The sequence below is a fragment of the Lithohypha guttulata genome, assembly GCF_036872675.1.
Source record: "Lithohypha guttulata strain CCFEE 5908 chromosome Unknown scaffold_3, whole genome shotgun sequence".
NCBI lineage: Eukaryota > Fungi > Ascomycota > Eurotiomycetes > Chaetothyriales > Trichomeriaceae > Lithohypha > Lithohypha guttulata.
Genome location: NW_027042752.1, coordinates 2,372,238 through 2,396,081, shown reverse-complemented (window position 1 = coordinate 2,396,081; position 23,844 = coordinate 2,372,238). Strand labels below are relative to the sequence as shown.

General features: G+C 49.5%; 10 protein-coding genes across 10 annotated transcripts; 4 read left to right on the top strand and 6 right to left on the bottom strand.

Annotated features, from left to right (window-relative positions):
• Window positions 1-1,338: 1,338 nt before the first annotated feature.
• Window positions 1,339-5,682, bottom strand: LTR64_004657 (uncharacterized protein; the record flags this gene model as incomplete). The annotated part of the gene is made up of 2 exons (XM_064899002.1): window positions 1,339-5,244; window positions 5,293-5,682. 2 exons carry the CDS (start codon window positions 5,680-5,682, stop codon window positions 1,339-1,341), a joined length of 4,296 nt encoding a protein of 1,431 aa, XP_064754959.1.
• Window positions 5,683-6,243: 561 nt separating this feature from the next.
• On the bottom strand, window positions 6,244-7,167 carry LTR64_004656 (uncharacterized protein; the record flags this gene model as incomplete). The annotated part of the gene is made up of 1 exon (XM_064899001.1): window positions 6,244-7,167. One exon carries the CDS (start codon window positions 7,165-7,167, stop codon window positions 6,244-6,246), a length of 924 nt encoding a protein of 307 aa, XP_064754958.1.
• Window positions 7,168-7,924: 757 nt separating this feature from the next.
• On the bottom strand, window positions 7,925-9,025 carry LTR64_004655 (uncharacterized protein; the record flags this gene model as incomplete). The annotated part of the gene is made up of 2 exons (XM_064899000.1): window positions 7,925-8,590; window positions 8,645-9,025. 2 exons carry the CDS (start codon window positions 9,023-9,025, stop codon window positions 7,925-7,927), a joined length of 1,047 nt encoding a protein of 348 aa, XP_064754957.1.
• Window positions 9,026-9,372: 347 nt separating this feature from the next.
• Window positions 9,373-10,935, top strand: LTR64_004654 (uncharacterized protein; the record flags this gene model as incomplete). The annotated part of the gene is made up of 2 exons (XM_064898999.1): window positions 9,373-9,394; window positions 9,422-10,935. 2 exons carry the CDS (start codon window positions 9,373-9,375, stop codon window positions 10,933-10,935), a joined length of 1,536 nt encoding a protein of 511 aa, XP_064754956.1.
• A 518-nt stretch (window positions 10,936-11,453) lies between these two features.
• Window positions 11,454-12,449, bottom strand: LTR64_004653 (uncharacterized protein; the record flags this gene model as incomplete). Its single annotated transcript, XM_064898998.1, has 1 exon — window positions 11,454-12,449. The coding sequence occupies one exon, from the start codon at window positions 12,447-12,449 to the stop codon at window positions 11,454-11,456; it is 996 nt and encodes a 331-aa protein (XP_064754955.1).
• Window positions 12,450-12,781: 332 nt separating this feature from the next.
• LTR64_004652 (uncharacterized protein) lies at window positions 12,782-13,453 on the top strand (the record flags this gene model as incomplete). The annotated part of the gene is made up of 1 exon (XM_064898997.1): window positions 12,782-13,453. The coding sequence occupies one exon, from the start codon at window positions 12,782-12,784 to the stop codon at window positions 13,451-13,453; it is 672 nt and encodes a 223-aa protein (XP_064754954.1).
• Window positions 13,454-15,143: 1,690 nt separating this feature from the next.
• Window positions 15,144-15,965, top strand: RCF2 (Replication factor C, subunit RFC4; the record flags this gene model as incomplete). Its single annotated transcript, XM_064898996.1, has 1 exon — window positions 15,144-15,965. One exon carries the CDS (start codon window positions 15,144-15,146, stop codon window positions 15,963-15,965), a length of 822 nt encoding a protein of 273 aa, XP_064754953.1.
• Window positions 15,966-16,665: 700 nt separating this feature from the next.
• LTR64_004650 (uncharacterized protein) lies at window positions 16,666-18,827 on the bottom strand (the record flags this gene model as incomplete). Its single annotated transcript, XM_064898995.1, has 2 exons — window positions 16,666-18,271; window positions 18,349-18,827. 2 exons carry the CDS (start codon window positions 18,825-18,827, stop codon window positions 16,666-16,668), a joined length of 2,085 nt encoding a protein of 694 aa, XP_064754952.1.
• Window positions 18,828-20,001: 1,174 nt separating this feature from the next.
• On the bottom strand, window positions 20,002-22,566 carry SSL2 (DNA repair helicase RAD25; the record flags this gene model as incomplete). Its single annotated transcript, XM_064898994.1, has 1 exon — window positions 20,002-22,566. One exon carries the CDS (start codon window positions 22,564-22,566, stop codon window positions 20,002-20,004), a length of 2,565 nt encoding a protein of 854 aa, XP_064754951.1.
• Window positions 22,567-22,896: 330 nt separating this feature from the next.
• On the top strand, window positions 22,897-23,355 carry LTR64_004648 (uncharacterized protein; the record flags this gene model as incomplete). The annotated part of the gene is made up of 2 exons (XM_064898993.1): window positions 22,897-22,905; window positions 22,963-23,355. The coding sequence occupies 2 exons, from the start codon at window positions 22,897-22,899 to the stop codon at window positions 23,353-23,355; spliced, it is 402 nt and encodes a 133-aa protein (XP_064754950.1).
• Between the last annotated feature and the right edge of the window lie 489 nt (window positions 23,356-23,844).

Sequence of the window (23,844 nt, the reverse complement as noted above, 5' to 3'; positions counted from 1 at the left end):
ACTAATATTTTTCAACTAAAAATAAAAAAAAAAAAAAAAAAAGGGGGAACGACTGTGCAGTCTCAACGAGCTTTGCGGGGCAGATGATGAATATTCGTTGTAGCACAAAAAAGTCCTCTGGCTCGTTATGTTCTTCGAGCGATCCCGTTCTTACCACGCGCGTCTGCTGTAGTCTCCAACTAGTCGTGCAGCTACCATTTCCCGTCTAGTTCTGTGAACTACCCTTCTAAGCTACCTACTCCCTCACCCACCCCTATCAAAGTCCCCAGCTAAACTCCCCCGGCGCATAGTCCTCCCCAGCATACAACCTCCCCAAACACGCCTCAACAGCCAGATCCCCTTGCCTCCTCCATCCAAGCTCCTCCATCCACTGCTCCTGCCCCTCAGCCCTTGACAACGCTCTCTGCGCCGCATTCGCAAAGAACTTCAAATCCGGCATGCCCCCTCCTGAACCAGAATCGTTATATCGTTCCACTGCACCCCTATAGATCCGCTCTAAATGCTCCTGCCGCGGAATCGAACCATGGACGCGATGGAATGTGCGGCGGGCTTGTGAGGAGCTGAATGGGAGCATCGTGGTTGGGACGTGTCGGCTGGAGAGTGCAGGAGCTGGGTGTTGTGCTCCTGGCCGTAACGTGTATGGTACTCTACAGTAGAGACATAGCCTCGAGCCAGCGTTGAACTCAATGAAACAGTATTGATGCCAGCTTCGTCTACATGGTGAGTGGGTGATTGACTGATGGTCGCGGGTCAGTGGATCGTGGCAGAGACTGCATGTAGTTTCGTTAGGACGGAGGTGGGAGCCTTGGGTGAGATGGAGGTCGGTGTAGATTTCGGTAGGGTCGGGTTGTGTGATTGTGTTGCTCATCTTAATAATGGGGTGTACTGTGCTACTCAGGTTTCGGTTGGTGGACCTGGACTCTGAAGGTAGTAGGAAGGCTTTGTGCCAGAATGAGATGACCAGGGGCCTAGCAGGATATAAAATCATTGAATTTGATGAATGCTCCTGCATGATTTTGACGGATTGAGCTGCTTTTAGAGTATCAGTATTGCTGTTTGCTGTTCAGAAACGGACGATTAGCATGATTGTCAGTGGGTATTGTGTACATGGTACCATCAAGCCTTGGTGGCTGACACTCGTAGACATGTTGGCGTTTGTCACTCATCCGCGCCTACTTTTCGACTCACCTGAGCGGTGGTCAGCAGACTTAAGACGAGGAGATAACGCAAGAGAGCCGAAACAAAGCAATAAGGATGGCTCAGCATGATTGGCTTGCTGCCATAGCCACACATTACTCAAACATCTTAGACGACAAGCACTCAGCCTAGTTTCATGACTCAGTCCTGGTAACGAGCACCATCCCTTAATTCATGGACATTGTCATTCACATCGTCTTCGTCGTCACGATCCTTGTCTATACTTCTTGTGGCAATAACCTCGCTACTTTCACCTGCTTCACTGACGGCGGTCATGCTCTTCCTAGCAGCCGAAGCTTGTCTTTGTGCTCGAGACATGCGTGGTCGACCTCGAGGACGTGTGCCAGGTGTCACTCGTGGCTCTTCGTGAGTCTGCATTGGACTAGCATCTGACTCTGTTTCAACTTCCTTTCGTGATCGACCACGGCCACGCCTAGCTGGTGTAAGTTCTGTTGTATTGTTGGCGGACCCTTTCATTCTGACTGGCTGGGCTTCCCCTTGTGCTGTAGTCTCATCAATAGTTGTGCCTTCGTCCTGTATACCAGTGAAGCTACGGGCACCTGCAGTGGATCGTTGGACCTGTTCACCATCGTCTGAGTCGTTTGCCTTAGAGAGTGTCAGACCTTGTTCCGTTTCCTCAACTCCAGAGTCGTCTGTTTGCTCGCTAGCACTGACGCTGACGACCTCGGTCTCTTCCACATCCACCCATTGTGTTCCATCCCGTAACTCATGAACGAGACCTATTGAGCGACGTTCATGACGATGTCGTCTGGTGCTAGCGCTATTGCTGTGTACATCATCACCTCTAGCTGCATCAGCGATGGGAGTGCTTGGGATCACGCCATCTAAGCCGTAAGCTTGTCGATTGTGTGTAGCAGAGCTGTCAGCCATATTGGATCTCACTTTCATTGTACCAGGACTCTTTCTAGTTTCTTCGGCGCTTGGTAAAAGGAGCTCGTCCTCCTCGTTAAGTGCCACCATGGGGCCTGTAGTTGTGGCCGAGAGTGAACGCAAGTGCTGTGTTGTACTGCGTGTTCGGGGTCGTGTCGCCGAGGTCGGCGAGGTTGGACTGACAACGGACGTTGAAGGTGGAGGTATCGAACTTCTGAGAGAACGTGTTGGGGATATCGGGACAAAAGTCGGACTTCGCAGTGGAACAGTACCTAAAGTAGCGTCGTCCGTGCTAGCCTCACGGACGTTTCTCGCGGCCCTGGGACTTCTTCTTACATCCAAATCTGAGGTTGCGGTTGTTCTTCTGGTTTTGCGTGTGCTCGTTTGACCTTGGTCAGTCGGAGGCTGTTCGCTGGCTGGACGCTCAGAAAAAAGTGATTGACCATCTCGCGCCCACCATTCGAAAATTTCGTTGACCAACTTCTCCTCGGCATCGCCAAACTCAACTGGTGGACCGGATACAGTCACTGATATTCTGCTTGCTTGGTCGTCAGTAGCAGCTTCGAGGTGGAACACGGCCCAGGCGGAGCTATCGTGGCTGAGCAGGGACATCTTGTGCGACTGAGACTGGACTTTGAAGTTTCGCATCAACATCACGTCTCCACGTCGAAGTATTGGTATGACATTTCTTCGAGGTCGAAATATTTGCACCTGTATTGTAGAGTTTCCGTCCGAGTTAAGCGAGGAGTCTGCAAGATGAAATGTGGTGAAATAGTCCTTGGGACCAGCTTTTGCACGTTCAGGAGCATACGTGTCTTCCACAGATATTGCTAGAACATCGACAAATTGGTTAAAGTGATCTCTCAAGGACGACAAATTAGCGAAGTAAGTATGGTGAGTGCTTGCTCCTCGACTCAGTAGAGGTGGCGGGACAGGATCTGCTTGCATTTCGGTAACACCAAGCACATTGGGTGATGCTGACTGCAAGGTTTCGTTATCGCGACCAGATACGACGGGTTGCGAGCTTACCGTCTCTTCTTCCTCACCAGTGGCAGAAGATCTAGTTCTCCTTGGAGATCGATCAATTTTTGACGTGGGAGCTGACTTGCGAGGCGTAAAGTAGTCGCTATAAATACTACCTGGCAACGACGATGCAGTTGTCGTCCGTGGTGGCATTTTTCGAGCTGTGGTCATTGCTACTTCCTCTACAGGAGCGGATAGTCTATCATTGGCAGAATCTCCTCCTGTTGTATGGGGTCGCTCCGCTGAGAAGATCTGCTGAGTGTCCGCTGATGTTGGCGGCAGCTCTTCGGACAGATCATTCCTCGTTGCTGTTTCACCGTCTCCTTGTTGGAGGCCACTTTGCGTAGCTTGTGCTGTAGGCAATCCGCTTTGTCCTAGATCAGCAAGATCAGTGGCCTGAAAAGCCCTCTCTGTGGCAAAACCGAAGCCGAGATAATGTTCTTGCTGCCGCGAAGCAGGTCTGAAGCGTAGCCGTGGCGGTTCTTCCGTATCATCTGATGAGACATCCATAATATTCTGGTTTGCAGCTGACTGTGGTTCAACTTCTACGTCCTCGACTTCCATCGGGCTGTTTGAGCCTTGCATTATACCTGGGTTAATTTGTGCCTCATCTGGATCTCCGTGTCCATACACTTCCGGCGAGACTAGTTTGGTGTCCGTAGATGCATCTCGATTGACGTGCGGGACGTTATCGTGATCATCAGTCTTTTCCTTTGAGTCGAAAGTTACTGAATAGCTTTGAGGAGGAATGGTGAATTGTGACGTGGATTCCATATGCTCCGATGGAGCATCAAGAGTCTCATCTCTACCATGAAGAAGCACAGACTGCATAGACGAGAAGTATCCTCCAGGCTCGCCAATAATGTCACCGTCGTCCGATACCACGGAGTTCCTCTCAATGTTGTGTACTCCTTGGAAGTCAATCAAATTCAAGTCCTGGTCGTCATCGTCCAGGTCATCCAGAATAGCAGCCTTACCAGGACTCGGTATAGGAAGAGTAATGGGCGACTCCTTCTGCATAATGTGCTCAACAGGTTGAACCTCTATTTGAGATTGTGGGCCTGATTTTGAAATTACAGGAGGACCATAAAGATCCTCATTCTCGACAACATCTGGGAAGACTAGAGTCTCAAAGATGGGTGCATTCTCAAGTTCAATCTGTTGTTGCAGCGCATCCAGATCAACTTCGGTTTCCGTGGTACTTGTAAAATGCACTGCTGACTGTGGGCCAAGGTCTTCTGCTGGAGAAGGAGCAATGGCAAATTGCGAAGATTCTATAGCTTGCGACGACAATGGCTCATTGATTGCTGTTCGCATCGCATCAATCTGTAGAGGTACTTGCAGGAGGCCTTGTGGCTCAGCACTTGCATCAAGCTCGGACATTTGTCTCTCGAATCTGGGAAAGTAATCAGATCGTTGATACAGAGGTGATACAAGTGGTAGGCCTGGAGAAGCTAGAGCTTGGATTCTTGGGGTTGGCATGCTGTCGCTGCCAAGCGAAGGTCGTTCACGCATGAGTCGCTGCTTGTCCTTAGCAGGAGATTCAACAGAAAGAAGTGGATCTTGTGGATCCGGTGTCGATAGATGTTCAATGCTTGCGAGCTCGAGGTCAGGTTCAATGTCAGCAATATTCTGCTGTTCTAATTTGTGCTGTTCCGTAGCACCAGAAACCTCAGCAGAGGGTAGTGTAGTGGAAGTTGCTGCAGTAGCCTCCTGCTCCATCGGAGAGATTATGACCTGGTTTGATGCGGGCTCACTCGCAGGGGTAAGATTGTTGTTTTCAGATTCAACCGCAATTGATTCATCTCCAAGATCTGCAAGTCTCCAAGCACCGCTGTGCCTGGCAAACTTGGTTCTTTTGCGACCGCGTCCGGGTGTAGAACCATCTTCTTCAGTGAATGGGTCGACGAAAGAACCTGGAAAAGAGTTTGAAGACACCCTTGGGCCAGTTCTTATGGCAGGAGTAGCCTTTGTAGGCAACATTCCATGAGGATTGTACGTGCTGCTTTCATGTTGTGGTGTGTTATAGCCATTGGTATGGCCATTGCGGACTGGGCTGGAGAAGGCAGTAATGGTAGGCGAGGGGAGAGGGACAAGGTTGACTTGTTGAGTCGAGCCATCTGTATGAGAGATCTGCTATCTGGTCAGTCGTGTAATATAAGACTGGTTACAAATTCTAACCTCTAATTGAACCGCGGTGTTGTAATGCAAAGTGAAGTTGGCCTTCTTGCCTGGTGTAGAGACTTCATCCGATTCTCTGATCACTTGGACATTCTCCAAGCTCAACTTGAGGCTCTCGCCAATTCCAATCCTCGTCTGAGCAACTTCTCTCGCACACAGTCCATGGAAGGTGACTTTGACCTGGCCTGTAGCCTTTCGAAGGACGACGTCGCGTTCTGCTAGTAAGAGGGACAGCTCTCCAGTTGAGCTAGAGTAAGGCCAGACGAGTATCACAGCTGCCTCGAGATATTGATCTGCAGGTTCAGTGCTGGTCTCGATATCAGCGACATGCACGCGCCTGCCGCTCCTCAACGCATCACACGTTTCTTCGTTCTCTTGGGTTGTCTCCATTGGAATTTCTGGAGGAGCATCTCTGAGACTGCGCTCATAGCGTGTAACTGTAAGGGGTCTTTGTAGTCGTGATATATTGGTGCATGGTGAAGCTCAAACGTCGTTGGTCCCGGGATGGTGAAACTTGGGACTTGTCGCGAGATGGCAGCCACGCGACCCAGAGTACGTAAGCAACCACTTACACGCCTGACAAGCAAGATACTAGATGTGTGAATAACGCGACTGCCTAAGATGAGTGCTTCAGGCGACTGACTCTACAAGAACGTTCCTTCCTCAATCAGTATTGCGCTTACAGTGTGAGATGGGAAGTGCTGGAATGCTGTACTCAGTCGCAGGATAGAGGCCGTGCACTATGGACATACATTTCTCAAACTTCCAAATGTTTTTAAATTCTTTCAGGTATGGAAACTATAGAGTGAACAGCAAAGAAAGACATCGAACCAAAAAAGAGTGCTCGACTGTGCGCCTTCGACACCACCACTGTAATTGAATCCTGCATACATTTTCCACTCCAAGATATCAATCGTTCTCAATAATAGCTCATCCATGCCATCTTCAAGTTTATTCACTGGAAGACATCTTGTTAAGTGGCAGGTTTTGGATCCAGACATCATAACTTGCACACTTGGTGTACCCGGTAGGAGCAACTACACCTCGAACCTGTTCGGCGCCCTCTTCTGGCAGAGTCAAGGTCTTGTGCCGGCAGTGCATGACATGGTCGTAGCTGATAAGCTCTTCGATCAAGGGTGCCTGGTTTCGCATGGCTCGGACAAGTCGCTCCCATGCGAAGATACAATGGTGCCGATGATATGACTGAGCGACATACACAACATCATGCTCTCCCTTTCTAATCTCCTCATCTGTGTACGCGCGAGATGCCGCGCCGTCTGCATACCATGTCCAATTTCCCGCTTCCAGGAAACGCTCAGACAGCGGTGTATCCATACACTCAGGAGGTGTCCAGAGCTGCATCATGACATCGAATACACAGCCTGCAGCTCGAGCTTCATCTGGTGTGCCACCACAACTCCTCAGCTCCTGATGTTTCGATCCATTCCAAAGTGCTGTGAAGCTTTCATCCACTAATGTTCCACTCTTGCTTGGTGTCCTGTCATCTGTGGTCACTGCGTCTGTGTCCATGCCGTCAAAATCTCCATCGCCCATGCCCATACCCATCCCTGCAGTTTTGCTGCTACCAGTGGAGGAAGACGAAGCAGATGAGGTAGTCGTACTGCCTTGTTGCTTGGCAAGTGCAGCTTCGGTTGCTGCTGGTAGTCGATACGACACGACTGCGGACGATATGACACCAACAGCAGCGACGAAGATTGTGACAAAGACTGCGCCTAAAGCGACCTTGGTCAAAGTCGACCTCTTCCTCGACTTTGTTGGCGGCGCACGTACAACTCGTCGCGAGCTGCCCTCTCCGACCAGCGGCTCGCCTGAATCATCGCCCGCAACCTTTTCGTAATACTGGTCGGCGGGCATGATGATGGTATTTTACGAGAATATCCTCAACAGTTCCAGATGGGTTGTCGTCTAGAGAAGTCGAAGTACCAAACGAGTGTGAGCTGCAGGAAGTAGGCGGCAACTGACTTGCCTCAAACAAACAGATGGAAAGTAGTGGCGATTATTCTTATGCCTGGACAGGCTAAGGTATGTCGTTGTCGCCAGTAATGAGTTATTGAAATGTGTCTGCGTGGAGGGTCAAAGTGAGATTAGAGAATGATGGACCCCGAGACGCAGCTGAGTTCTTGATCCACCATGGGGCTATCGTCAGGGGATTCAAACGTGGCGTGAGCCATAACAATCGTCTTTACACATAGTACTGCAAAAGTTACGAAGCTGGAGACATTAGCGTGTTCTAAGCTTCTTAGCATACACAGTTTTAGTGGACAATATGTGGCACAATCAAGTAGTACGAGTTGTGTCACTCGCCGAGACTCAGATGAAATGTAAAGACATTATCGTAAGAGCATTACATTTCTGACTTTGCATGGCTCAAGCATCTTCGAGTCTCCATTCGCTGCATTGGCAACGGCTTAATCACATTATTCCATTCGAGAACATCGCTTCATGACACCGTCTCGCAAGCTAGACTCGTTCCGGGCACCGCTGTCAGCTGTTCATCATCCTTCTTTCATCTCCTTATTCCCTGTATATCCTCATACCACGACATCTCATGACAATCATGATATTCGCAGAGCTTCCACAGTCCGCACTCGCCGATCATCGCTGCTCAACTTCAAGGCCTTGTGGGTTGCATCTGCCTCAACCACTGCTGAAAACCCCAATAATCAAGCCAGCTGTCTATCACCTTGGCCTCAGCACCCTCTGCCCACTCACGGATGAAAACTTTGCCGTCGAACACGATGTGAGGATGCAAATCTTGAACACCAAAAGGATCAATGTCATCAATGGTTGGGGTGGTACATTCCTCTCCCGTTTGCTCTTTCTTCTGCTGGACTACTGTTCGTGCTCGCTCCAGCTCCTGCTCCAACTGCCCTGTTGATTTCTGATACCGGACCACTGTGGTAATTCTTTCAAGCTTTCTTCCTTGTTCATCTGCTCTTGCCGAGATTTTGGCCTGCAATGTCCAGGACTCATAGTCTTCAACCCAGAACCAGAAGGGCACGAATTTCAATAGGTGAGAGTGCAACAAGTCCATATTGTCGCTTGCCTTTGCTCTGCTATTCTCAATCAAGTCGTTGATATGCTTTCTCACAGCTACCCAGTCCCAGTTAGTATGATTCATCTCTGCCTGCCATAGCTTGCCATAAGGCTGCCCCGACCACTCGTACGGGCCGTGCAAGAGATACCATTCACATCCATCGACGCAGTGAAGATGTCTGGAATTGGCTATCTCAATCCCGGGATGGCTGTGCCTTTCTCCGAGGAAACGGGTGAAGAGCTGCGTGTGCAAATTGACAAAGTAAGCTACAAGTCCTTTCATCCGATGGCTCACACAGAAGTGCAAGAAGTTCAGTTGCATCAGCATTCGTGAGAATACAACCTCCTGCTGCTCAAAGGCCACCTGCATCTTGTTCTTGTTCTTCCGGGGCACCCCATCAGCGTACGGATTAACCTTTGACCGCCATTCCGGGTACCGCCTTTGCAACCTCTCTAGCTTGTTTCTGATGTGTAAAATTCTTCTTGCCAACCCATCTGCTAATTGATCGCAGAGTTCGATCTTCCCTACGAGCTTGCTTTCGCTATCGATCAGACTATCGAGGAGGTCCGGAAGGTCTATCGGCGGGGGATTGACGCTGCTCAATGGGTGAATCGCTGCATCGAGAACATTTTCAGCAAGCGAAAATGTGTTGTCCTCATCGTCGGTATCATTCATTCTGTCGACGTCCGTGTTCGTCGTCAGCGCTGCAGGCAAGAAGGATCAGGCACGCTGACGATCACATGTCTTTCACATGTTTCATTCAACAGGAAAGTCTTGTTGATAAACAATGGCCTGAAAAGTGTCATCCTGCCCACAACAAACGAGTGACGGCATGGTTGCCGACGGCGACCACTTTCACTGTTGCAGGCAACACGCCTGCAACCTATGGCCAACTCCGCAATTGGGAATCTCTTCATTCCCATGCACTACACCGCTGAACACTCACGTCTGCGTCAATAACTCGATACGATCGTCTTTGCACAAGAATTGTCAACCACCTTTCGATATCCCTTGCCGTCAGTATGAGTGTCGACGGTATTGCAGGTATGTCAGACTTCCTGCCATCAGCAGCGACGCTGTCGAGTGAAACCGATTTCCTATCCACCAACAACACAGTCAGTAAGCCCAGCCTTCTGAGCATCCCAGTCGAAATTCGGTACAAAATCTACGAGCATTTTGTGAGTGATGAGACCACGCCACGTGGGAAGAGGAGGCAACAACATGTGTTCGATGTCAACCTGCTACAGGTGTGTAGCCAGATTCGATACGAGGCTTGCCAGTTTCTCTCTACTGGCAACCAATGGGTCAAGTTCACGAGATACTCTTCTATGCCGTCAATACCACCAACCCTTCCCTTTCATGTGCTTTTCGACGAAGTTCCATATGTGCCGGAGTATTTGGTGCCAGCGGAGAACAAAGCCGATCTCGAAGACAGAATAAAGATACATCTTAGTGAGAGAGCGACGGAAGATATGACACTACATTCCTGTTCATGTTTCTTCATCTGCAGTGAGATCTCGTGGTTGAACTTCTGCAGTAACATCGCTTCGCTAACGAGCATTTCTATCCCTAAGTCGATTACGATGAACTTCAAGAGTCTGAGCAGCAAGGCAGAGGCCATCTCAGGCTATTTGTTGCCCCTGCTTCAGATCAGAGGAGTCGCTTCTGTCACCTTTGAGCCTAAGGACAACCTTCTTGATATCTTTGCCCAGAAGATGCAATCTCAGCGAACATCAATCTACGAAATTCAAGAAGTGCTCCTGGCTTTTGAGGAAGCTGGCAATCTGCGCACCGGACTAGCAGCACGATCCTGCTACAAAGCCGGCTTGCGGATTGCGAAGCAGCATTTCGACGGCATGCTACCTTGGTCATTGACTAGTCCAGCGAGAGTTTCCGCGCTCGCTATCGCCATGGACCTGATCAACGCTTATTCATTAGCTACGCTTAAACACTTGCTCTACATTAATGGCCACGACCCTACCAGTTTTGCACACGCAGCTTTCAATCTTTTGGACGACTGCCTTGTTGCTAGTCATATGGTCACAAACTGGAGTGGTGCCTCAAAACGCAACCGATTCGACGCTTACCGTTGGCGCGCTAATGCCTACCGTGCGCTCCAAAATGTGATGTTTGACCCACCATCCAATTGCGATCCAGAAACCTTGACGCTTTCACCACTCGAGGGTTCCGGACCAAGAGTGCGCCCGACACGTATCGAGCTCGTCGTTTTGGAAGCAAGAGCATGCCGTTTGGCTTATAGGCTGGCACCGGATGACTTCGAGGAAGAGTTCTGGGACAGTCGATACAGAGCAGTTCTATCAAAGCTTGATATGCCGAAAAATATATTCGAGAGTCATACCAATCTTCTTGGCTTTGGACGCAAGAACGATGTCTACGAGTCGCAGATCATACGACGTTGGACTCGGGAGGATGTAACGACAACTGCAAGACTGGGCGCTTCAGAATATATGGCCGACTTGCACACTTATGAAGATGACGACTTGCGAGGCATGGCTCAGGAGATTGGAGTCAAGTATGAGGACACTCGCGGATTGTTTAGGCTATTGGTCCCACATGATGATTGAGGAAATGCCAGAGGCATATCACAAGTAAGAAGTGTACAAAGAAGAGAGTCAGTCGTGGTAAGTTGCGGCAAGTTGCGGCGCGTTGTGACAGGTTGTGCAGGGAATTATCTCAGAGACATCGTCACGGAACCGGCTGATTTACAATCACATCATCTCTGTGAGGTATCGTGAACGAACGTGAGAGATGGTGAGGACGAGAAGCACGAAAGGTGAAGGAAGAGACTGCTATGTTGACATGCCGTGCTGCGCTACGGGGGAGCTGTTGCACAGAAAAGATGTATGTACGATTTCTCTATGTTCATAGTCCTGCAGGCGGAAAGCCAGCTGTGCAGGCTCAGACGTATATGGAATACCAAAACAGAATGAAAATGAATTTCGTTGAGAAGCAAGACGTGCACTTCATCGGCGATAGCTTTGCATACGTTTTACTCTTCTCTTTGTACTTTTTGTGGTCTCGAATTAACTCATTCCCTATTGCCTGCATAACATCATCCCATCCCATCCCATTCCTTTCCAACTCACAACCCCTCATTGAACGACCTCATCCTCGCCCAAACCACCGGCTTATCCATTTCCCTCAACGCCGCCTCAATCGCCTCCGGACTCGACCGATGCACAAGCACTCTCTCCCCACCACTCTCACTCCTCAATACCATCGGCGGTCCAAGCGCACGATCCAGAAGCGCGTGTGCCTCCGTATGCCCTATCTCGACCAGCAATCTCAGCGCCTCTCGAGTTTCATGGAAATATTGACCAAAGAGGTGTTTTTCGAGGTGTATTTCCGAAGGGGTAGTGGGCAGGATATAGCCACAGGACAGGTATTGGAGCCGGTCGACGGCGCCTTTGAACCAATATTTGGAGATTCGGGCGTGGTGAGTGCCGAGTTGGGATTGTATGTCGTCCTCTTCTTGTTCTGAGTTGTTGGTTGGGTCTATTTCGGCGGAGAGAGGAGCCGGCCGCCTTACTGGAGTAGTGATGCTGCGAAGACGTAGAGATTCGGCGATGTAGCCTGCCATATAAGGGTTGTAGAAATCGGCTAGCTTTGCTAGCTTGGCTAGTTCGTCTAGGTCTCCTAGGCTTTGAAACCAGATTGGCGGTGGGATATTGTATTTTTGCCATGCTTCGTGGATGGCTGGTACCGTGTAGCGTCTCTCGAGCCAGGCGTCGGTTTCGGGATGCGACTCTCTTGGTCGGATTCTTATTCTTCTTCGACAGGCAGGGCAGCTAGCGTGCTCTTTGGTCCATATCAGTAGGCAGTCTGCATGGAATGCGTTGGCACAGGTGGTTTTGTGCACTAAGGTAGCCTGGCCCGCTAAAAAAGGCTCGTAGCAGATGGCACAATCTTGACTTCGTTGCGGATTGAGGTCTGCCAGCTTGTCGGTCAATAAGAGTTTTGATGTGTGTTGTAATTCGGTTAGGTAAGTCTTGTGTGTTTCCTGTAGCGTCTCATGAATCATGTCCTCACCTCCCGATATCTGTTGCATGTCGGATGCTGGAGAATTGCTATCGCCCATGTTGTTTGCTGTATGGTACTCTGCTTTCTGTTGCGATGGATCAAGGTATCGCGGTCAGAAGAGAAAGCCATTGTATCTTTGTGCGGGTCAGCAACAGAGTCGATGCTCCAACAAAGAGAAGTGTTTATTATCACGGACACAAACAACAAAGTGTAGTCAACAACGACGTTGTTATCACTTGACAGATTCCAAGAGGGATGTCATGCAGAGTATAAAATGACAATGGTGACGGATCGAGTGCCATTCATGAGTATATGAGCACATGGTTCCGACACTCTCGTGGTATAGAACCATAACAGAAAAACACAAAATTAGCAGCTCCAGTAGTCAACATGAACAACTATCCAGAGACGATCATCGATATATATGCCCTCATGGGCGTTCCGCGCACCACTCGAGCAGAGAGGATGCTCGAGCACCTGACGGAAAGACTTCGTCAGTATCGACCGGAACATGTCCGGAACGATTCGAAGACCGCCAAAGAGTACCGTGTGTTTTCTGATTTTATGGAAGTGATGGCAAACAAATGCAGGAAGCACCGTTATGATTGGGATTTGGACCTCCAAGACAAATCTAGAAAACATTATGCCGTATCGCAGCGGGGGTTTGAGAAAAAGTACCCACCTCGACCATCAGGCAGTCAGACTCCCCCGAGCAGGGACCGACAGCCCGCTGCTGCCCCGCAGTCGGCAAATTCGAACGGCTCAGTGCCTCGCCCTGACCCAGGATCGCGAAGGAACACCACTGACTCGACCCTGACCCGGCGTAATGCGGTTAGGCGACCTTCCAAGAACGTGCAGAAACTGCCAACAACGTTTGAGGACGATTCAGAATATGCTCGAGGAGGACATAGCTCACGAAGATATAGCTTCGTGGATGAAACGCTGCATACAGCAGCTCCTGGGCATAGAAGTGAAAGGTCGCATGTGCGTCCAGCTCATGGTCAGAGATCTGGATCATACCTTGACCAGTTCAGAGGTAGAACGTGGGGGAAGGCCAAGTAACCTCGACAACGACGGAGATTGACTTCGCGATGAGCTTGTGGCCGGAGTGAAGTGACAGCGCTGAACTACCGTCCGGCTCTAGTAAGTGAAATTGACGCGGTAGGAAGAGCCACTTGGTCGACAAGTATATATTAAATATGCCAGAATATAGGTATTTGAACAGCATGGTGCCTTTGTAAAGCTCGAGGGTGTTCCGAGGTGGTTCTTGGCGAGGAAGAATAGACATGCTGTTCCAAAATGGTCGCAGAGGTTCTGTACTCTACGCTATCGTTTGCATCGTGTAAGAAATTGTCGAATGTATACCTTTTTCTCCCTCTAACTTATGCCCTGCATTTTCGCCATGAGAGACTCAACGATATATTACTCTAGGTCTTCCGAGAGTGTAGCACCCTCAAACTTCGTCCCGGTCTGCTTCAACATCAAGGCAGGCTGACTGCATAAAGATTTGCCGGAGGTAGTCTAGTATCGTTCGAGTCTCTATTGATGTCGCATATTCAATAGCGTAGCAGAAGACATTACCGAGCAAGAGATCGACTGCAACAACCTGGAGGGCGTTAGCTTCGTTCGGAACGTGGAGGTTTAGGAGAATATATATATGAACGACAGGGAGATGAAACGACACTTCGCAAAGGTCGAGCAATATTTTATGACTGTCAGCAGTAATCGAATTGGAAGCTTAACCAGCGGTCAAAGCTCACAAGAGAGCTGTGCTTTTCCGGACAAGGATATAGAGGAGGTGTGGCCAGCCGATCTGCGCCATAAACCTCACGTTCAGCATAAGTCCTTTTCGTTAAGTTGGTGCATATCAGAACACCCAAGAACTTTTGAAGCGAGCCACGTATTTGGGCGGCGGACTCCCTTGTAGAATAGTTTCGTTCACTCTTTCCCCAAGCAATTCCCGGGACATTCAGGAACCTGTCAGGGGTCCTACCTCTCACGTACGACAGATGTGTGGCCAAGGATGTCTGGCCGACCATCAACACCGCATCTTCAAGACCTACATCAGATAAGTGCTGGGAGTATGCAGCTCTTCTCTTCACTTCAAGCACAGACATTCATGTCTGTGGGCTAGTGCTTGAATCCATGAACTAGACAACCTCCGCATAGTCTAGCTTCATCCTCTTCTTCCTTCGTGAATTTAAGCAACCTGCAATCGTGTGGGTTGTCGCTACATGATACCCAGCGAAATGATATGTGTCTTACTCGTACGTGGAGAAGTTGGCTGTCTAAGGCTCGACACCGTCGCTTCAGTGCCAAGTCATAAACCGGCGACCGCTTCCGTCCTGCATTGATTGGGAGCTATATCCGCCGGCAAGCTCTCCAAAGCTCTTTCCTTGCTAATCTTTCTGATGTCATACACGCACCACAACTTCGCTTACCGGCAATGAGTCTTTTATCATCTCCATGGAAGCAGCAACATGACGAAGATATTATCTTGATCACTATCTCTGTCTTTAGGCTTTGTGGACGTTTTGATACGAGTCTTTCCTGTTCATTCGACTTAGGACGGATCTAGAAAGAGCTTGTCCCCGCATACGAGCTCTGCACACGAGCTGAAGAGGCGCGTGCTTGCGCATAAGACCACAATATAAACGACAGGATAGGCCTCAGTTGGACTTGATCCATACTGCGCTGTGTGTGAAGCCGCATATTCGGGTCTTATCCAAACCATAAAGACACAGCCGCCGCAATGAAGCTCCTTACCAAGGAACAAGAGCAAGAGCATTATACGGAGACGCTGAAAGGCGGTACGATTGGTGGTCTTGGTGGTCTGGCGCTAGGAACTACTGGTGTCCTCTTTGCGTCTCGTCGATATGCCTTCTTTCGAGGACTTACACTGCCTCTACGAGCCTTCCTTATCACCTCTGCTGGTACTTTCGGCGGCATCATTGCAGCAGATCACTGGTCTCGAGCATATGAAAGGGCACAGAACCCCAAGGATGTAGAATACAAGGAACGTGAGCGACAAAGGCAAGAGAAGGAGGTAGCAGGCAAGTCATTCACCCAAAGAGCTATGGATTTTGGCAAGAAGGAAAGGTACAAGATTGTCGGCGCTTCTTGGATAGCTTCTATGATCGGAGCCTTTGCATTGGTCAACCGCAACAAATATCTTACTGGTCCTCAGAAACTGGTACAGGCTCGTGTGTACGCTCAGTTTCTAACTGTAGGTGTACTCGTCGCATCTGCTGCATTCGAAATCAGTGACCGCAACAACGAGACTGGACGATACGAGACTGTAAAGATCGTCGACCCCAGCGATCCAGAGCACAAACGTATGATTGAGAGAAAGCAGGAACTCCCACCTGCAGATCCAGGCGATGAGCTATGGAAGGAAATGATCGCTGATGAAGAGCAAAGACTGAAAGATCGTGATGAGGAGGAGAAGAGGGTCAGAAAACAGACCCACAAGAAGCATAGTCATCCTGCCCCTAAGAAGGAGAAGAAGAACGAGCACGAAGACGAAGACAAAAAGGATGATGGCCAAAAAGAGGACAAGAAGGCAAAGAAATGAGCAATTAATATTCCTTCAATTACACCTTTGTACATTTCCTTGCACAATTTCTCGGGCCAGTCAAACACAGTATGTACCCAGCCTGAGCGGTAACAGCGTCGACAGGTCTCCGGTGCTGTGAACCACTATCTGGGGGTTACCATTGCGACACTATCATCTGTCACATGTGGACTGACATCGCTTACAACGAAGATCAACCTGATGTTGCCGCTATTAGGTTCAGACGAAGTTGATGCGGCGATCTGCTGTCTTTCAAGGAGTTCAGTAGGCGCTCTATGTATATCTCTTGGCAGTACGACTAATGAGCCATGTGTCTCTAAAAAGTGTTCTCAATTTATCAAGAAAGACCATTGCATGCCTTCGGAAATTCAACCCACGTCTTCGCTAACCTGATCCCTCGGTACTTACGTGGCTAGTCGTTGATGGAGGTTCTGCTCTAGCAGGCACGACGGGCATGAACATGAATCGAATTATCCCGTGCTTTCGCCGACTACTCAAAACGTGACCATATTCGGTGCGGCTTTGAGACAATGCATGCTAACTGTGACTTGGTTTCTTGAAGTTGTGGTTTTTGACTATAGCATTGTGATATATTCAACGCTTTTTGGACTCTATATTCCACACGTTCTCTGGTCTATCTAGCTTCTCTCTAGCAGTGATATCATTTGTTGTGCTGGTCTAAAATAACAGATCCATCAATTTACCAACTAAAAGCCTCCTCACACAACTCAATATCGATCTTCGTCCTCCTGGCGACCTTGACTACCGCTGCTCTTGCGTCGTCGCAGAAGCTCGCTGGTCCACATACAACCACGCCCAATTTCGTCCTTGGTTCCTGACCGATGCACTCCTCACCAAGCAGGATCTCGAAATCAAATCTTGCTCCGCCTACATTCAGAGTAACGCCGTTGCTCAAGTGGTCCAGCATGCCGGATCGCCTGACATCGTCGACTAGAGCCTGACCTGCGGTCTTGACGGACCAGTAGAGCTTTACCGCCGGATGTGTGTAGGCGTGGCTGAGAACTCCGGTGATCCCGATGCCACCAGCGAGTAGGATGATGCGGTCGCAGGATGAGACACCTGGTTTTAGCCAGGGGTTGTGGTTGTAGTAGGGCCCCTCTAGCAATACTGTAGGTGATGAATTCGCGTGTAGAGCTTTGGTAATGCCTGAGTGCTTGCGAAGGTACATACGCACTCCAATCACGGTGTGATTGGTCACCAGTGACGATCGATGTGCTGGAGTTCGAGTCGAGGTAACAGCGCTCTTCTCAAGGTCGTTGGTCTTGTTATCAGCAGCCTCGATGTTCGAGTCAGTATCGGATTGTAAAGCAGATACATTCAGGCCTCTTCCGTTGTGCTGCACAAGTGGTATCACAGAGAAAGGATGTGCTTCCCAGAATGTCCAACGCTTTGCTCCGGGGAAGTACAAGTATGCGTGTTGCCCTGGACTGAGACCCCAACGTACACCAAGCACATCCATTCGGATTATATTGTCATCGACTTCGGTCCACTCCGCTTGCTGTATACCGTTTCGTGCAATCCAGAGAGCTCGGAGCACGCGATCAAAGAACCATACGGCAAAAGCCGCATACAACCAGAACTCATAACCCCATCTCCTTTCGTATAACAAGTCAACGTGGTACCAGGAGCCAATGAGCAGGATTGCAGCTAGCAGGATATGAAGAACAAGGAAGACCTCATAGGCTGCTCGTCGAAACCAGATGACGGACGCGACGATCATGATGCATGCAGCAAGTGTGGCGACGATGCCCCAGATCCAGTACTTCTGTACAACTTCAGCTTCATACTCGCCCGTGTGTTTGTAGTAGACGAGCTCTAGGATCGAATGCAGGATTATCTGAAGCGTAAAGATTCGAGCTATCCATCGATGCAGAAGCAGATAAGTTGAGTGAGACCAATTCGTGAGCCATAGTAGGACGTTGTTACGACCAGCAAAAAGGATGACTAGCGGCGCAAGTGCAAACGCGAGCACACCCGTCCGGTTGGCAACATAGATCAAGATCTCAGACTTTGTGTCTGTGAACCAGGAGTTGGGTGTGATTGATTTGTAGTCCAAAGCTGTAAAGAGAATGTTCAGAAGAAAGAAGACAACGATATAGCTAGTCTGACCGAAGGTTGGCGAGTTGCCGATGAGATACGGCAAGGACTGGACATGGTATTTACCAATAAGCGACGGATAGCTTAGGTATGGCTTGAGCTTGGAGAAGAAGTGTTCGAAACCTGGAAGGAAGGCTAGCATGGTCATAAGAATAGGTATGCCTGCACCCAAAACGAGGAGGGCAATGCTGTAGGCACTAATTAGCAGGCGAATGTAAGGACTATAGAAGGAACTTGCCCATATTTAGAATGAAGTGTCTCTGACCATTCGAAACGTCCATTACCATTGACGTTTGCCTGATAATCCTCGTCTGCTACTGTGCCAGTGAAGTCTAGCAGCTCAGAGGTGTTGACAGGCCTTGTAGGTGGATCAACCACCTGATCGAGGGCTTCTTGATATGTCCATTTTGGCGTTATACGCTCGTCGTTGTTTGCAGAAGCCTTCTTGTACCAATACCTCTCCAGCTTCCATTCGTCGACCTCGGGACAGCGTTCGGATATGCACCACGCCAGTGTAGTGAGGAATGAAGTATCCTGAGAATAGCAAGCAGGTGTGGTCGGTCCTCCTCCATGCCCAGAATGACCTCCACTATGGTCGTGAGGCGTACAGACAAGGGGGGCGCCTGCTATTGAACCACGACAAGCAAACGCACAGAGTGGCTTGTACATATCGATACCAAAGCCGATGAGAGCATGACTTCCCGTGACCAGGGCGGCCAAGCTGAGAAGATGGTTGTTCCTCATGATTCAGGTCAATGCTGAAGCTCGCAAGAGAGTTGAGATGTTGAGGCCAGGACATAGACAGATATATAGGCTTATCATTCGAGGCCCAGTCATTGGTGCTGGTGTCCACGCCCGATCCGATGTTCTGGGGCCGCCTCATTGTGGATGAAGGGTTAGTCCTCGTCCGCCATGGACTCGACCTGCTTGCCGCGTTACCACATGATAGGCATGGGATGACCCAGCAAGTATACCCAACATGACCACGAGTATAGAGTCGATCTTTTGACTTCAACTTAGATACACTTGCATGCCGAGAAAGTGCTCATGGTCGGGTAAAGACCTGGAGGCGTTCGAAAGCGTGACCAAGCATCCAATGGCAGGAGCGGTCGAAAGCTTGGCGATCCTGCCAAGCACTTGCGACCGTTTGTAAACGTGCTCAATGTTGACCAGAATCTTTTGCATAGCGAAAAACGTGTACAGTAGAGTAGCTCTGAAGGTGAACCGAATGCGATCGGCTGTCCAATCCACAGGGTGATTAGGTCTTCAACATGATGTGTTTTCATCCTGACCTCATGTGTGCGGAGGACACATTGAGACAGCCAGAGAGTACCTGCCTCTTCGAGCTAGGAAGGACTTCGCCGCATTTTGAATCAACCATTAGCCGGTGACAGTTCTTATCTGAAACGTGTAGTCAAGTTCAGGTGTACACGCGAGGAAAAATGGTCATGCTCTGTCGCTCAACGCGTTGCTCAGACGGATGTCAGTCTCCCCTCACGATGCTTGCCCTCGAGGTTTGTGCTGTCGATCTTGATGCAGGAATCATATATGATTCGAAGCCTATGCGCAGACGAAAGTAGAAAAGCAGGAAGGAGTGGTAGGAATGCACCTACAGTAAAGCCAGAACAGGAATCGGCAGGTTGGGTTACCTAATTTTCACCTCTGACAATCTCTTCTCCCCGACGCATTCACACCAGCGACAACTTTCAATTTCAAATTTTGCCCACTTGAAGTCACTCAAATCCAGCGGCTGTTACCACATGGAATCGATTGCAGACACAGACCGATGAAAGGTCCTTGACAGAATGGCTTGCAGCTGGTTACTAAGTTATATCGAAGCACATTCAATATCGTTGTGGGAATGATCAGAGTTCTTCGCTAATTGCAATTAGTAGATCACAAAGATAAATATCTGCCGTCACCTCCCTCTGCTCGCCTGCACCTCCGCCTCCGCAGCCTCCTGCCGTCGCTTCTTCTCCAGATTGATTCGCCTTCTCTTCTCCTTTTCAAAGAATGCACTTTTCTCTTCGTTCTTTGCACCTCTAGCACGCTCTGTGTACAATGGCGCCATGATACCACCACCACCCATATCGGCAAGACTGGCTGCTGTACGTCGTACACCAGCTGAACGACCAAGTGATTTCTTCTGATTAGTGCTCATATCGCTCCATAGGTTACCCTTGATGCTCTCTTCTTTTGCAGCATCTTCAGACTGCAGCATCACATCACTGAGCAGTTCCATGCGCTCTCGTGGATCTCGATACAAGAGGCCAGGCAGCTCCTGCATACCTTTGAGGTGTGTGATTGTTTTGAAGCTATATCCTTGATCGACCAGAAAAGCTTGGCGTTTAGCCGAGTATGCCATCTCTGTTGTGTCCTTGGAGACAAGTGAGTAGAAATAGGCATTAAACCCTTCATCATTTCTTCGCTTAGCCCTGAGAATGCGTCCGAGACGTTGCGCTTCTTGACGACGGGAACCGTAATGCGACGAGATTTGAATTAGGACCGTCGCCTCTGGCAAATCCAAAGATGTGTCTCCGATCTTGGAGAGAAAGACGGTGTTAACCATATCGTTATGCTGGAAGTTGTCTAAGACTTCCTGACGTTCTCTCTCAGACGTCCCGCCATGAATATAAGCTTTCATCATAGTCTTGGCATAGTGCTCGAGAGCAAAGATGTTGTCCGAGAACACAATGATTTTGTCTCCACGAGACTCATGATAGTTGATTAGAAATTGACAAACCTGAAACTTGACAGGATTGCAAGCGTAGAAAAGCAATTGCTTTCGAGCGGAAGCTTTCTGATATTCCTTATAGAATTCCATGGACATCGGACACCAGACCTCTGCGCACTGGACGCGAGCAATGTGACCTTGGTTGGCAAGCTCCATCCAGTTTGCTTCATATAGCTTAGGACCTATGAGATAGTTCAAGTCTGTAATCTTGTCATCTTCACGAAGGAGTGTGGCTGTAAGACCGAGCTTGCAATGTGCTCTCACTCCATCGGTAACCTTGCGGAACGTTTGCGCAGGAACAACGTGGACTTCATCGAGGATCATAAGACCCCATTCCTTACTGCGCACCCATCGAAGCATCTCCTTTGTGTCGTGGGCTGCTTTGTTGTTGTCAGGATCCATACACATCATGCTGTAAGTTGAGACCAAAACACCCGCCTCACCCTTGAACTTGGTTTTGGAAGTAGAAGAGAAGGAAGCAACGTCTTCTTCGCGAACATCCGACCACTTTTTGAACTCTCCAGCCCACTGCGTTACGGACATACCGCTCGTGCAGAGGACGACGATGCTCTTTTTAATGTGGCAGCCTGCAGTAATGCCAACAAGTGTCTTGCCAGCACCACATGGTAGGACAATAATACCGCTTTTACCACGGCCATTGCCGAACATCTTACTCAGAGCCTTCTCCTGATAGGGGCGGATCTGCGTTTGTGGCTTCAGATCGATGAGCAGACTCGGGTTTATCCTGTCATTGGCAAAATCGTATTCAGATACTGCTGGCAAGCCCATATCTAGACACCTTTGCGCAACTTGCTCTCGGTGACCTTGAGTAATCTCAAAACTGTGAGTCTTGCGGAAGGTGTCCTCGTCATCATCCTCGTCGCGAAGCGCGGCGATCATGCGTTCCTGCTCAGCGGCCGGGTCATCGCGTGGGATTTCAGGGCCTTGGGCCGCTGTTTGTGTAAGACCCTTGGCCTGAGCCGTACCTTGAATGACCGTTCCTCTCGTCTGCACGACTCCAGTTTCGACTTCGGCACCAGCAGCTTTACAGCTTGCAATGGTCGGGTCCGCCAACAGTCTATGAATCACTTCGTCGTCTTCAGATTCAACCCAGAATCTGTTCTCCCTCAAGACGAGGCGAACTTTGCCATAAGTCAAAGTATTGCGATGAACAAACTCTTTAATTTCTTGAGGCACGCCAGTTTTTGCAAACTTGTCAAGAGCGTTGATTATATCGTCGCCTTTGAGGCCTACGGAAAGTGCAGCATAAAGGGAATGTTCGTTGATACGCCATTCATGGAAATGAGCAGGGCGCGAGACAGGTTCAGCGATCGTGGTAAGGAGATCGGTCGCTTTCGCAGCATTAGGAGCAAAGTATTCTAGAGTAATCTTTGGACCCTTGGAAGAGCCGTCGGCAACACGAGCGTCAAGCCATAAAGGACGGTTCTCATGGTCTTTCTTCAATGGCATCCTATGGAAATCCTTGTTCTTGAACAGGGTCGAGTGCTGGAAGTTCTTCGAAAGTTTTGAGAACTGCGTGTGATCAGCCAGTCGCTTGATAGCGGCCGTTTCCCTTTTGGCCTTCTGCTTCTCCTCTGCATCGAGCTGGATTAAATCTCCTTCCTCGTCGTACTCGTCCGACACGTAGTCATCGTCACTACCGATGCTTTGTGGCGTAGAGGGAGCTGGTGTGCCTCTTTTCGAGGCTCGACCCGTCGTGTCGTCCGCCGCTTTACGCTTGACGGGCATGGTTACAAAAAGGACAGGAGTAACAGCAAGACGTACTTGGCTCGAGAAGTCCTACACAAGACTTTTCGAGGAGACCATAAAGTTCTGACCTGAGAGAAGGGAACAGCAACAGTGACTGGAGTGTAATCGTAGAAAAGGCGCAGGCAGTGACAAGTGGCCGCGGTTTTGCCGCGTATTATGTCATTCGCTGGATTTAGCTTACGATGAACCGGGGTGCATGCCCGTTTGTTTCACGAATTCCCTCAGTTGAGCTTCTTCACTTCGACACCATGCGTTTACAGTATTGAATGTGGTGTTCTCGAGAATTCACTTCTTCATCATTTCGTCGCAATGAACACAGTAAGTCTGCGTCCTCCTTGCTTCACTCGTTGACGAATGAGTGTTAATTGAGTATAGATTAGGTCGACCTGGATAGGCTGGGGAGCACTATGCGTGGCTGGAGGCGGCGCATATTACTTTGCCAAACAGTCGATTAATGCCGATAGACAGTCTAGATTTGAGGAGGAAGTGAAGAAGAAGAACAGACTGGCTAGGTTGGAGGCATCAGGATATGCTGCGGATGCAAATTCAGTTCCCAAGAAAGGAAGAAAACCAGGCAAGGTCGAGGAGGGCAGCGGAGCGTACAATGTTCGAGGACTCGATCACGCAGGCAGCCCGAGTAGTGAGATCAGCGAAGACGCCGCTCCTGTCGGGCATGCACCTGTCGGCGACGACCAAAGGATGAGAGAACGAAGCAAGTATGAGGCTGCAGAACCTTACAGAAGCAAGAAAGGCGATCGATTCAGCTGAAGCTTGCGCTCTTTGTCATTGCTAAGATAACTATCCTTACCAACCATACCATGCTCCGAACGCCAAATCAATACACGTCCCACTCCCGGTCCAGGCGTCCGCTATGGTTCAATAGCTTTCAAGAAGACGTTCAATGGAAAGCATTTCCAGGGTCGAAGATTCGTTGAAGCTTTCGAGCAAAGACTTGAAGTTTCTAGCTTCATGGGTGACGGCACAAAGGTACCTGATGCCTTCGATCTGCATTTGGATGTCCTAGCCTTCGTTCCTTGACGCTCTCCATGGCTGGTGGCACGAATGGGAGAGCTACAGCGGAAGACAGTAGAGCTGTGGTGACCATCGACTGAGCTCGCGATACTGGTCGAGTAGCCTGGGCTGAGAATTGTCGGACTGCTTGGGCGGCCAGTACACTCGACATGATGATTGTTGAAGTCTGAGGTCTACTGATTGCTGGCACAAGTTTCACTGGGTCTTTCCACAAGGCGTCTTGAT